The sequence below is a fragment of the Xiphophorus couchianus genome, chromosome 14, assembly GCF_001444195.1.
Source record: "Xiphophorus couchianus chromosome 14, X_couchianus-1.0, whole genome shotgun sequence".
NCBI lineage: Eukaryota > Metazoa > Chordata > Actinopteri > Cyprinodontiformes > Poeciliidae > Xiphophorus > Xiphophorus couchianus.
The window spans coordinates 12,107,622-12,121,381 of NC_040241.1; the positions used below are offsets into that span (position 1 = coordinate 12,107,622).

A 13,760-nucleotide genomic window follows, 5' to 3' on the forward strand; every position below is an offset into this window, starting at 1 on the left:
TTTAGACTCGTCTGACCAATGCACTTGGTTCCAGTGAAGGTCCCAGTGTAGCTCAGCAAAGTCCAGCTTCATATTTATAGGACAGAAAACAAACTGATGATTGTTGTGGAGTCAATATTTGCTTCAGTGATGGAAAATATTTTTACACCTCCTTCTTATCCTTCTGACTGTTCATCATAGAAAGATAAACTTGGGATCTTGCCCAGCTTTGTTTGTTGCATCGTTTTAATTATTGTTCTCACTGTATTTATACGAAGAAGTTTAGTTGGAGTAGCAGTTTTCTTTTCGTAGATTTTTGCAGCCAATACCTTCTTTATAAGGATCCACATACATCTTTCATGAGACTTACCTGGACGGTATGTTCTGGTGTCTTTCCCCTTTTGAAAAGTAGAAACGGGCCTCTGTGTGTCGTTGAGTACTAAAAGTTCCTAGAAACTTTGATCAACTTAAAAAAGTTCAGCATGAAATAAAAAAATTTATTTGACAGGTACTGTTTGTAGTATCGATTATGACAGTGAAATAAAGTTGTTTGTATATATATATATATATATATATATATATATATACAGTATATATATATTTTTTTTCAAGTAAAGTTTCCTTTTTAAAAACCTTCTTCCACACTGCATAATTATGCTCAATTTTAATCACTTTTTTATAAGAATTGATTTTAATGTTTATTTTGTTTAAGGTTTTTAATAAGTTTGACAAACTTGATTTTTTTATCACTCTAAAGAAGTTTTTTTTTTCTCTTCGATTCAAGTACCATTTAGCCATCCATTTGTGCGCAGAAAAAACACATGATGTGTGAAATGCATCATTTTATGATCGTACATGAAGAACATTCAGACAAAACCTTGAGTAATAACCCAATTACACAAATGTGAAGTTCAGTCACAAATCGCCTGCCTATCTTTTCATGTAGCTCAGGTTACTTAGAAGGAAGAGGATGCAGGACTGTTTATACAAAAATTCAGAAACAATATGAGGAACTAAAACATGTTTAAATCCTGTTTTGATTTCTGCCAGATTAAAACCGTAAATCTGTCCGAGCCACAAAGGCAACAAAAACCCACAGCCGTGGCGTCAGGCACAAATGCAAATATTCATCTGTAATCTGCTTTCCTTGTTTGTCCAGGTTGGTTTGCCTGTTCTTGAAACGAGGAGCAGACTACAACGCCCGAGACAAGAACGACAAAGACCCCATAACCATCGCCGTGGACAACGCAAACGCAGACATCGTCACTCTGTAAGCGCTCGTGTGAAGAGAAACTCCGCAATCCGGCGCAGACAGACGCCGTTCTCACTGCGCCCTCTTACTTACCTTTCAGGCTGAGGATCGCCAAGATGAACAAAGAGATGCGGGAGATGGACGGAGCCTTCGGCCAATCAGGTCCGCTTCCAGCGGGGCAGGAATGCGGGGCGGTGGTGGGTGGGGCGAGAGGTGGGCGGGGTCACGCCCGGAAGAGAATCCAGGCCAAAATGAATCAAATAAGCGACTGGGCTTTAGGAGGGGTGGAACGATTAGCAGAGCTGAAATCAGACCTTAAAACATGAACAATGTAGCAAAAAAATATTTATATTCAATTCAAACCAAACAGTAGAGATGAAAGGAAATGTAGGGATCCTATCCTAAGAAGATCCTTGTGAATCACATTGTGAATATTAAAAGTGTTCACTCTGCCATTAAAATGCCAGATTTTTGTGATATGAAACAGAAATGAATGATTCAAAACCTTTCCACCTTTGATTTGATGGATATTCTGTACATTACAATTAAAAAATAATCACCTAGTCGATGCAAGATGGAAGCGAAGTTGAAGCCCAGCAGCCTGTTTGTTTTGGGGTCACACTTGCCATCAGGTGTAGCACTTCTAACTAAATGGAGCGGCCATTTTTTTCTGGACATCTGCCCATTTCGTCCTTTAGCTGAACTCATACCTTGCAGTAAAAAAGTATTTTACATTTATTTTCTGGCGCAGAGTATCGACAAACTCCTGATTTATCCATATGTCAGGAAAGAGGAGAAAGGATGTACTGCATTTTGTCTAAACCAGCCGTTACTAGGCATAGAGCCGTTTTGAACAGCGACTCAAAATTAATTTAGAGCCACGAATGTTGCGTGACTTTTTGGGAACTGATAGGAATGTTGTTGTCATTTCTATAGAACTGCAGTTTTATTTCTTCTGGTAGGTTTTAAAATAAAGAAAAACATAAAACATTGTTAAAAAAAAAAAAAAGACAGATACGTTTTCTGGGATGTTAATATTTGTGTAAATAATGAAAAAAAAACACTACATAGATTCAAACCTAAAGACAATCTAAAAAACACCTTTTGTTGTGGAAATTAATTGCAGTCATTCCATGACAAAAGAGTAAAAACTACTAAAAACCTGCATTTGTTAAACCATCTAGTCCAAAATGAAACCATACTCCCCACTGTTAAACACGGTGGTGGCAGCATCATGATTTGGGACAACAGAGCCAAAGAACTGAATCAAAAGGTGCTTCGACCAGGTTTTTTATTGCTTACATTTTCCCACCCAACAGACTGGTCTGTTATCTAGATTGTACAGGATATGATGTCAAAGGAGGAAAAGTTTGAAAAGGAGTCATAATTATTTCACATCACACGAACCTGGTGTTTTTTACATGAGTGTGTGCTGTTCATATTCACACTAAATGCACATCGACACTTTGAAGCAAAGCCTACAACTAAAATGCTAAATGTGTTTTCAACATTTAGCCGTGGTATAATATACGACAAACCTTTTCCAATATGTTTGGATCTATTTCGACATTCTCACAACGACTTTTATCGCCTGTAAATATGAGCATGGCGGTTCTCCCAGGTATCTAAGCTAAATTCAGGGTGCGATTTTGTTTTTTCTGCTATTCTGTGAATAGTGGCTTGGTTTACGCTGTAATGTTATTAATTTATTAGCTCCTGTTAGTCAGGTTCCGTGCCTCTCTGGTCGGTTTGGTTGCTTTTTGTCTCCACGGTCCGTTCCTCCATGACTGCTGAGGTCAGTGTGGTCCGCCTGCCTTCGCTCCCGTCTCCAGTGGGAAGTAGTGGGGTGGGGGTGTGTTTGCTCACCAAGGAGGAGAAATGTGAAACGTGTTTGTCTGCTGGTCAGTTTTTGAAGTGCTCTGCTTTTTTCACTGTCTGTCTTTGTTGTGTGCTCTCCTCTGCCCGCTGAGATGTCCATCTGGTCTCAACTGCTTGCGCAGTGTGCCACCTGCAGAAATCTGAGAGGTAAATTGCATGTGCATGCCGTTCTGTGTGTGTGTGTGTGTCCGTTTGTTTTGTTGCATGCGTTGTGCTTCAGGGCTTCTGCTCGTTGAATATGCTCTGGCGGATTCTTGGAATAAACGCATATCGACCGAGTTTATGCAACTTTTTTTTTTCTTTTGCTTTCTGTGCAAAAACAACTGGATTTAAACAAGAAAGTAAATGGTCACACCCCGTACTTTTCCACACTCTGTCATGTTACAGACACACATTCAAAGCATGTTTTTTAATAGACCAACAAAAAGTAGTGCATAATTGTGAAGTGGAAGGAAAAGGACACATTGTTTTCTGCTATGTTTTCAGACGAAGGTCTGAAAACGTTGCATGAGTTGATATTGGTGTCTCTACCAGCGTAGCGACCAACTCGTTGTTGTTCCTAGTCTTTGCGAAATACAGAAACTCCAGCCCTGTCAGATTGGATAGAGACAGACCGTGAACACCGTGTTTCAAGTTTTGCCGTGGACTTTCAGTTGGATTTATATTTGGGCTTTGACTAGGCCTTTACAACACATGAATGGTCCCGATAGAAACATTGTGGACGTCTAGGGTCCTAGAAGGTGTACTTTTCTTCTACGCTTTTGCTGTGTCGCCTTGTTTTCTTTTTGCCACTCTCCCATTAAGGTCACATTAGTGGAGAGCACAGCTAATAGTCATCCTGCCAGCAGGTCGTCTGTGGGAGTCTGCAGCTGCTACAGCGTTACCGTGGGCCTCTTGGCTGCAACGCTGATTTAATGCCCCCCTTGCCCAGCCTGTTAGTTTAGCTGGACTGCTTCATTTTTGTTGTCTTATCCTTTTCATGTTTGATTTTGGATTGAACAGAGCTCTGGAAGATGGTTAAATTTTGAATATTTTTTATAACCTTGTCGTATATTTTGGAGGATCAAAGTAAAGATACTTGAATGCAAATAAATCTTAGATATTTATTTGCAAAAGCCTTTCAAAACTCCAGCTTCATTTCCTCTCTATGTAAGAATTATGCACTATTTGCAGTTTCTCTGTCACATTAATAAAATACCTGGAGGTTTGTTGTAGCAAAATGTGACATCAATCCAGGGGTGTGAATACTTTCGCGGGGGATTGTACACTAAGAGCTGGGAGTTTCTGCACCTTTAAGAAATGTGAAGCTTCCAGCTTTAAGGCTCATGTTGTTTTTTTGTTTATATCTTCCAGGTGATGAAACGTACCAGGACATTTTCAGAGACTTTTCACACATGGCCTCCAATAACCCGGAGAAGCTCAGGCGCCGCAGTGCAGACCCTAAACCGTAACCGGCCATCACCCGTCCTTCTGTCCAGTTCCTCCTTTCACAGCCCTCAACCCAAACACACACACTTTTAAAAAATTTTTTTACACAAATGTAGAAAAGATTGAGCTCTGAGGCTTGCAAACATTTCTCTTTGGCTACCGTCCACATGTTGAGTTTAGCTGTTGGGGCCTGGATGTTCCCAACAGGGAACGCTTTGTGTGATCACGTCAGCGCAGAACAATCGCATCCAAGTGGAAACACTGGAGCAGCTTTATGAGTCCAGCATGAGGTGTTTTTATCACCCACAGAGCGACGCTCTGCCAAGAGATCCTAATTAAAACCAGAAAATCTGATTTCTTTCCTCTTAAGTTTGCTTCCCCCCTTTCTAAAATGGGCTGTTTTTTTATTCTTCTTTTAATACTGACTTTTTTAAATGTTTGTTACAAAGAAACAGAAATTTTACAAAAAGAGCATTTTTATTCCAATAAAATACCATAAAATCTATGCAGTTGGCAGATTTCAACTTTACAAAAGACAATATTTATGTGTATTTTGTCTACATCGTGTGACATCATCATCAAATTTGCATTTGACCGAATAAAACAAACAGTGCGACAGTGCGTTTCGGTGTGAGAGCTTTTCTCGTGGAAGTCCACCAGAGGGCAACAATGCATAAGGCTGGGATATACACAGAACCAATAGTCACACAGATTACCTGTTTAATGTGATTAATCTGAGAGTCTGCAGCAGCTTTGAATGCTTTACATAAAAATACCATAATTTGAGTTTATTAAAAAATATTCCTGCTAAGTAAAACGTTTTCACCTTTAAACAGTTGCCTTAACCAGCGTTTAGTATTATCCAAAAGCCTGTTTGGTCGCAGCAACCCTGCCAGTAACCAGCAGTTCATTGTGACCCAGATGTTCACCCAGCTGTTCCCAAGGCCAAACATATTTGGTGTTACAAAGGCATTCTTGGTTTATGGTTTACAGAGGTTCAGAGAGCACGTGCAAACAAAATGAGAGGGTCATCGAGAAGAGCGGATGAGAAAACAATCTTGTGCTCCAGCGGAAAAACTTCTGACAACACCGAGTCGCTAACAGTGAGCAGAACAGACGTTCATTCGCATGACTTAGTAATAATACGGAGTCATCGAAGTGGAAAACTGCACCCTGGTCCAGGTTTGATGTGTGCTGTTTGGTATAAAATCAACAAAAAAGCATTAAGAAACAACTTAAAATCTTCACAAAAAGACATTTAAAACCTGAGATTCTGCAATAAAAACCTGCAATAAACCATTTATGAGCTAACTTCAGTTGATTTTGTTGCATATGGGGATTTCAAGGGTTGCTACCGACATCTTTTATACATTTCCTGCAGATAGACTCAGAAACAAAATGTGTTTCAGCACTTATTGCCCCAGCAATACTTGTTCACAGTAATGTTTTCTTGCTTCTTAATTTCTTTGTCAAGTAAGATGAAGATGCACGTTCGCTGAAATGCATTGTTTTTTTTTTCTCCACTCCAACTCTGGCCTCTTTTCCTTATCCACAAGCTTTGGGTCTAATCCTCTCAGGTGTATTTATTAATAACACTCAGCTCACCTTTTGCAAACAAAGACGTTCCCCGATAAGATCACCGTTCTCTTTGTTCCGCGGTTTGATGGTTGAATTCAGGCGAGCAGCCGTCCTGTCTGAGCTCTAAATTCAAAGTCTCGCTGTTATCAACGAGGACGGGTCTCTGAGGAGGTGGAGGCTCCGCGCAGGAGAAATAGTGAGGCAGCGTGGTCATGGTCAAACTACCGAGGAGCACAAAAGAGCCGGCGACCACAAAGGAGGCCGTGTAGTTTCCTGTCATGTCTCTGAGCCAACCTGCAGCACAAAAAAATGGAGTCGATTAGAGTTTTCCTTTCCCAGGGTGGGGTGGATAATCAACGTAATGCTTCAATGAATTTCAAAACAAAAGTTCAAATTTCAGAATTTTCTCCAAAAGTTAAGAGTACATGCATATATATATATATATATATATATATACACTGCTCAAAAAAATAAAGGGAACACTGAAACAGGTGTTTAACACTTAAAGTGTTCCCTTTATTTTTTTGAGCAGTATATATATATATATATATCCTCACTAATATTGACTTGTATTGGGATTTATGCCCATAACTTATATTATCACAACTATAAGTGAAAGTGAAACAGAGTTAGCAAATTGAGCATGAACCTTTGAACAGTGTGCCGTCTCATCCTGAGTAATTAAAACAGATTACACAAGAAGATGCTTTCATTAAGAAATTGTTCATTAAAATATCTAAAATTATCTACTTAATAACAGCAGAAAGGAGTTACAGAGCTGCTGTTTTCCTCTATGAAACCAAACAGAGTCGTCTCCTCCAATTCTCTCTGTCGTTTCTCTAAAACAATGTTGGAAATCTCAGATTAACCTAATCTCAAGTTAATAAAAATGTCTCAAATTTTTTTCTCACTACTTGTGTGCCTCTTTTTTAATTGTATTCATTGTGACTCAAATCAAATCTAACAAACAGGATAATTAGGTAATGCAAGGCAGATGGTTATAATGTCACCTTAAATCATCCATAGAATATTTAATGCTTTTGAATTACAAAGCAAGAAAAATGCTGAAGCACACTCAGCATAATCAAATAGAGCAAACTTTGAGATTTCGGTAGTAGCTACTTTCAGGCTAACTTGTCTTTATGGGTTGATTTAACCTCTACAGGTGATCTTATCAAAAATACCAGTGCGATGAGAGCTCTGGTGGAGCCAGCTGCACATTTAAAACAAAAACAAACCATCATCCTCCTGCCACTTCCTGTCGTCTTCTTCGTCTTTCTCGCTAGTTTCAACAGCCAGCTGTTGATGATGTGAATCGGGTGACGCGGAAAAAGTGTTTTGATGCAACAAAAAAAAAAAAAAACGCATCATCCTAGCGCACAAAACTTTGGTAACACTTTAATTTAGGGGGTGTCAACTTTGCATTTGGTAAAAAAATGACACTTCTGATGCAAAGTTGCATAAAAACTTTCATTAAAAGTCCATTAAAATTGTCAACTTTGCATTAAAAGTGTCACTATTTAAAACTGTTGACACGTTAAGACAACAGTCGTAAGCATTCATGAAGACTCCTTTATCTTCATGACGGGTGTTATGTCACGTTTACGACGGTCTTATGCGCACCCTGTCAAATGAAGTGTTACCAAAACCTTTAGTCAATAGAAAATGTGTTTTTCGAAGTAGGCGGGTTTCCATTAAGCGAGGTTATTTTTATGATTTCAATTTGCGCAATTCTGCGGTTAATAGAAACTCAGCTGATGTTTAGCTCTGTCCCCTTAGAGACACAGCTAAGAGCCAGTCACAGAGCTACTGGTGCCATTAATTTGGGTTTAGCTGCATCTCCTTCATGGTCAGACATTGAATGACCTGTTGCTGTGTTTACATGTATCTGTTTTCTGGACAGAATCACTGACACTGACTGCCACACACTTTCTGTATTGTCTTTGTTTCCTTTCCGACAGAAATGACTGAGATCTTTATGCTTCAGCTGTCTGTGGACCTGTTTGTCTTGCTCGGTGGCTTGCGATGACAGTTGGTGTTAATTGTTGTGATGAATTGGTGAACTCTTACCTGACAGTGGAGTACCCAGCAGTCCTGCACAGCTCTCGATCAGCTGCAGGAGCCCAAGGCCTCCCATCATGCGCTCCACGCCCATGATCATCGGCACCACAGCAAACACCATGGAGGTCAAAGCGCCGGAGCAGAAACCGTAGAGAAGGCTGATCACAATCATTACAGTGTAGGAGCGCGTCAAGGAGCTCACGGGCAGCAGCATGATGAACACTCCCGCCAAAGCTGTCCACAAGGTCAGCAGATGCACCACCCGAAAGCGCCCCAAGTCCGAGAACCAGCCTGAGGCAATTCGGCCAAAAATGTCTGTGATGCCTGCAGCTGACATGATGAATGCCGCTCGGTACTCGGAGAAGCCCACCTGGCGGCTGTGGGCCACCAGGTGGAAATATGGCACAAAGTAGCCAAAGTTTAAAAGAGTTACACCTAAGGCGTAGGTGAGATACGGCCTCTCACAAAGCAGCGACACCTCCAGGTAGGAGGAGACTCTCTGTAGGAGGTCAGGCAGTGATGATCTGCTCTGTGAGTCCACCTACAGAGACAAATAACTAATCACTGACAAAATTCACCATTTCTACTCAATTCTTCAATTAACGCAAACCTTAAACTTAGGGCTGGACAATAAATCTATGTGCGAACCAGAACAGCACAGCATTCTGGGACATGTAGGCAGAAGAAAGACTTTACCCGCTCCACCTGTCAAGGCGAGCTAAGCTGGTTTGTTGACATGAACTCACTCATTCTTTGGTTACCTAGCAACAACTCACTCATTCTTTGGTTACCTAGCAACAACTCATTCATTCTTTGGTTACCTAGCAACAACTTGTTGAATACCTTGTTTAAGCAGCAGCTTCAGGTTTCACCAACATGCCGCCTAGCTGCTTAAAAATAAAAACCAAAGACTTTGAATGGAAACTATGAATAAAACAGGAAAGCTCACGCCACCAGTTTGGCTTTATTTTAGAAATTTAAAACAAGAAACTAATCCATAATTATCAATATCGACTGATCTGAAATCCTTATATCGTGATAGTGTTTTTCAGCCATATCGTCCAGCCTTACTTAAACTTTAAACACAACCCTACATATAGCTGTTCCCTTTGTGCTTAAAAGCATAAAGGGAAAACTTGCTGTAATACTTTTATTTAATAACAAAGTTTTATTCCTTATAGTTATAAAAACCGGAAGACAACATTTTCTACCTTTGTTGAGGCTTTAGAGCGACACTCTGGTCGGATAAGGGCTCCGCAGGCCATGATGTTGAGGCTGAGGCCCCCCAGGATGAGCAGGGCTCCGCGCCAGGTATATGTCTCCACCAGCAGCTGGAAAAGTGGGTTAAAAGCAAAGGAAGAAAGGCCGATGCTAGAGAAACCCAGTCCCACAGCCAGCGCTCGTCTACGGGTGAAGCTAGCCATGACTGTGGCCACCATTGGGGTGAAGACCAGCCCCCACCCCAAACCTGGAGGACAAAAGGCTAAATGAAGAAATAGAATTGTACTTTTTTCATCCAACCCTAAAAAAACCACATCTAAACAGTTTAATTCATTTATTCCGCAGAAATAAGCAAAGAAAAACAAAAAAATACTGACCAGTACAGAAGTTTGAAAAGCTAACGCAAAACACACCTGAGAGTACTCCCATAGAAAGGTAGAGGTGAACCAGGCAGGTGGCCTGTGAGGCCAGGATGAGTCCGAGTCCGGAAAGAAAACCTCCTGTCATCACAACCAGCCTGGTATTATATGCGTTACATAGAGCTGCACCCAGCAGGCCTGCAAAATAAACACTATAAATTAATCCTTACTAAACAAATCAAACACAGGATGTTTTCCTTGGATTTGAGAAAATCAAGAGTTGAGTCATTTTAGAAAAGCCATGATAGAGTCACAGTGCAATACTTCCTTAAAATCAGCGTAATTTACAGCGTTTGCCCAATTCTTGGTTTATTTTATTTTATTTTTCATGTTTTTCAGTATTTCAAAAACATAAAACCAACTTAAATATTAGTCACAGACAACACATGTAAATATGAAATGCAGATTTTAAATGACGGTAAAATCCAAATCTACATGGCCCAGTGTAAAAAAGTGATTGCCCCCCAGCTAAAACATAACTGTGGTTTATCACACTCAGGCTTGATCACTGCACAGCTGTTGTCAAGCAATTAATTCAAGAAACATAACTTGATTTTAAATTTCTATGATACATATTTATCATAGAAATGTACTTTTTGCACAATAAATAAATTAATAATTTACCAAATAGTAAGGTACTGTGTAATAGATAAAATCACTACATATTCTAGAGTTTTTCTTAGTATTTTAAGGAAATTGAGTGTCGTCTGATAGAGATTATTACAGTATTCTTTCATTATTTAAAGATAAGAAGGTAGGGTTCAACATTAGACTTACTGAAGAACTGCTGCGCTGCCAAGCCGATGGATGAGATCCAGGAGATGGCCTGAGCGCTCTCCTCAAAGTACTGGACGAACTCCACAAAGAAGATCCCCAAACCGCGCATCAGTCCAAACACGAGGCTGGTGCTGACGAACATCGCCACGACCAGCACCCAGCCCCAGCCTCCGTCCGGGCCTTCTGCTCCATCCCCCTGGCTCTGTGATTTCAGCTTTCCGTTGGCCATGTTATCTATAAACACGTGAGCACATATAAATATAAAATAAATAAAAGAGGGCTGTTAAAAGTGGACCTGTCAGGTTCTGGAAAAGTAAAAGTGCAGAAAAAGTCACAGATATTTGCAGGAGTTGACAAAGTGGTAATGATTAACCTCCAATGGGGCAATAAACTCTCGCGGTGTGGAGTATGTGAGACTAAGCTTCTTAACAAGTTGGCCTTCATTGACCTGATGTAGGTCAGAGGGCACTAGGAGAAGCTCCTCACATGTTGGTTATTGATTACTGATGGTGAACTGGTGTGCACAAGCAAATAAGCTATTACAGTGTCATCAGTACAGTTCCACCCGAAAATGTCTAATTACACAACTCTGTTAAAAAAAAAAAATAATAAATTACATGACAACTAATAAATAAAGCCATCATCAGAAACCTAAATTTTCCTGGATTTACTAAATGAAGATGCCAAGATGTCTGCAGTTAAACTATGTTGTAACTATTTGTATCCTAACCTGGAAACCACATCTCAAAAACTCTTAACATTTCTTTAGAGGGACTTCTTTGCTACATTTAAAATTTAAATGTAAACATACACTTATAGTTTGATTGCACCTTATAACGTCGCTGCTCTAGTAAATGGACAATGACGTAACGTCACACGGCCGTTACGTCGTGTGACGTAACGGTCACGTTACTGCTGTGCTGTTGCCACTAGTTATAAAAACAAAACATATAGCCTAAAGCGTGTGCAATTAACACAGTTTAATAGATTAAACAAAATTATTAGTGGAAAGAATCCAAAACAATTTTTAGAGCGAGGTTATAACGGTTATAAAGTGGGGGGAACTAATAATAACTTAATTTCCTTTGACCCGGCCGGAGTGGACAGTTAGGGCACCGGTCTCTAACCGCCTGCTTAAAAAAAAAAAAACTTATCCGAGATGTCCGTAACTCGACTCAACTACTCACCCAGTGTGTGTGCGTGTGTCAGCTCCACGGCACCTCATGGTCCACAGTGTTCCGGTTCAGAGCAGTAAAGTGAAAACATTAACAGGGTTTGTTAAGGTGAGCCGGAGCCGCTGCAGCAGCTGAGTCTGCGCAGTCAACTCTGCAGCTCACTGGATCCATCGGTGGTTCCGATTAACTAAATCCGTGAGAAATACAAGTGTTCTACATTTTCTGTTAATTTTAAATAGAATAAAACACGGTAAAAATGTGTAGTTGCTTAAAATATTGGATTTTGTCTTATAAAAGCCTTCTAATCCAGCAATTGGATTGTCCAGAAAGCGAATGGTCCGTTTGGTTTTTCTTTTGTTTAGTTTCCATGATTGACACTAGAGGGAAGCAACCTCAAGGTCTTGAAGTCCGACTTGAGCAACTATAGCCTCTCCTCAATTACAATCAAGCTTTAATCACATTCAGAAAGAATCGTAGAACAGTTGATTTACAGTGTATATGGCCACTAACTAAAATGAACATTTGCAAAAACAATAAATAAATAACGAAAATTAAATAAATTACTCAATAAATTAACTTGTTTTTTAATAAAGCTGATCTGTTAGCTGGAACTAAAAGTCAAATCAAGACACAAAAAATTATCACCACGTATTCGAGTTCACACGGCAGGATTTTAAAATTGTAGGCCAACTTTCAAAACCTGAAACCACACAGGATACGATAAAAAAACCGTAAGTATAACCGGTTGGATCGTATCGGGTGGTATCGGGCGGTTGCTCCAGCACACGGCAGGAGCAACACACCACACACTATCCGATTTCACTCACCAACATTCTGATTCTAGGCAGAAAATCCCATAAAAACCCCGCCATACCATACTTGACTAGAGTAAACAAACATGGCCGACGATGCAAAAGCAATAGCAATAGTTTCTGGACTCATTCTAAGTGATAAGACGTAACAAAAAGAAAAGGCATTGCATTAAAGAGTGGAGACAGCGTGAGCAGCTGCTCTATTTGCTTCATTATGATATGGAAGTGAGTTCAGATTTTTCATTAACATTTGTTACTCTGTGTTTGGATTGTTTTCTGTTCTGTCGTCTCATTTAGCGTCGCCAGCTTAAGTTTGATTAAGTATTTGCTGAATTGATGTTTACATTGAAAACAATGGGCACAAAATAATGTTTTGCGTCAGCAATTTTGCTCCCAACTTTTCTCCTTGTCACTTCTGTTGATATTTCTTGTACAAAATGTTGAATAAATATCCATATTGTTCACATGTCACCTACAGATAAATATCCATATTGTTCACATGTCACCTACAGACAGTCCTCCATCTCCAGTGTTCACCGAACTGTGGTCGTCCAATGAAAGCAGTTCTTTGTTTGGCATTCCAATAAAAAAATTAAATTGAATAAGAATCGTTTGACCGACCCAAAGATAGTACCCTAAATAACCTATTTAGACAGTTTATAAGCAAAATAAAGTTGACTTGGGGGTGAATTTACTTTAAATGATAATATTAGGTAAAGAAAACAGGGTAGGAGTATAAATGAAGCCTGGAAAGTCCCGTCAAACTTCCAGTATTTGTCCACAGAGCTCAGACAATAAGGCCTGGTGAGCCATGGCTCATCAGGGAGCAGGAAGCGGGGATGACAGAGGGTGGGAGAGTTCACAGACACCCCATCACCTTCAGGAAGCCCCCGCACGTGTTTGAGTCTCGCGCGCAGCTGAGAAGAGCTAGGACTCTGGAGGAAGCAGGTGCCCTCTGCTTCATGGTTTCCACTGCAAGAAAAACACGGAACACGGCCTAAAAAATTGGTGGAATGGATTTGGATTAGGATAAAAATCATTCATTATTGATCACAAGACTACACAAAGACATACTGACAAACTATGTTTGCACACACACACACCCTCATGCATAAGATCAATTTAGAGAGGCCACTTAACCTAACAATCCTTTTAGTTAAATGTGAGAGGAAGTCAGAGT

General features: G+C 40.0%; 2 protein-coding genes across 2 annotated transcripts in view; one reads left to right on the forward strand and one right to left on the reverse strand.

Annotated features, from left to right (window-relative positions):
• acap1 (ArfGAP with coiled-coil, ankyrin repeat and PH domains 1) overlaps nucleotides 1-5,158 on the forward strand; it is a 29,733-nt gene extending 24,575 nt beyond the window's left edge. The window contains exons 21-23 of the mRNA XM_028038446.1: nucleotides 1,139-1,249; nucleotides 1,332-1,393; nucleotides 4,463-5,158. Coding sequence (XP_027894247.1) covers nucleotides 1,139-1,249; nucleotides 1,332-1,393; nucleotides 4,463-4,560 — 271 coding nt within the window. The 3' untranslated portion in view covers nucleotides 4,561-5,158. The remainder of the gene's footprint in view (nucleotides 1-1,138; nucleotides 1,250-1,331; nucleotides 1,394-4,462) is intronic.
• On the reverse strand, nucleotides 4,635-13,542 carry slc16a13 (solute carrier family 16 member 13). The gene is made up of 8 exons (XM_028038447.1): nucleotides 13,087-13,542; nucleotides 11,781-13,052; nucleotides 10,594-10,827; nucleotides 9,811-9,954; nucleotides 9,388-9,644; nucleotides 8,186-8,717; nucleotides 6,143-6,409; nucleotides 4,635-5,731 (listed from the first exon to the last, which is right to left on the reverse strand). The coding sequence occupies exons 3-7, from the start codon at nucleotides 10,820-10,822 to the stop codon at nucleotides 6,174-6,176; spliced, it is 1,398 nt and encodes a 465-aa protein (XP_027894248.1). The 5' UTR covers nucleotides 10,823-10,827; nucleotides 11,781-13,052; nucleotides 13,087-13,542; the 3' UTR covers nucleotides 4,635-5,731; nucleotides 6,143-6,173.
• Nucleotides 13,543-13,760: the final 218 nt, after the last annotated feature.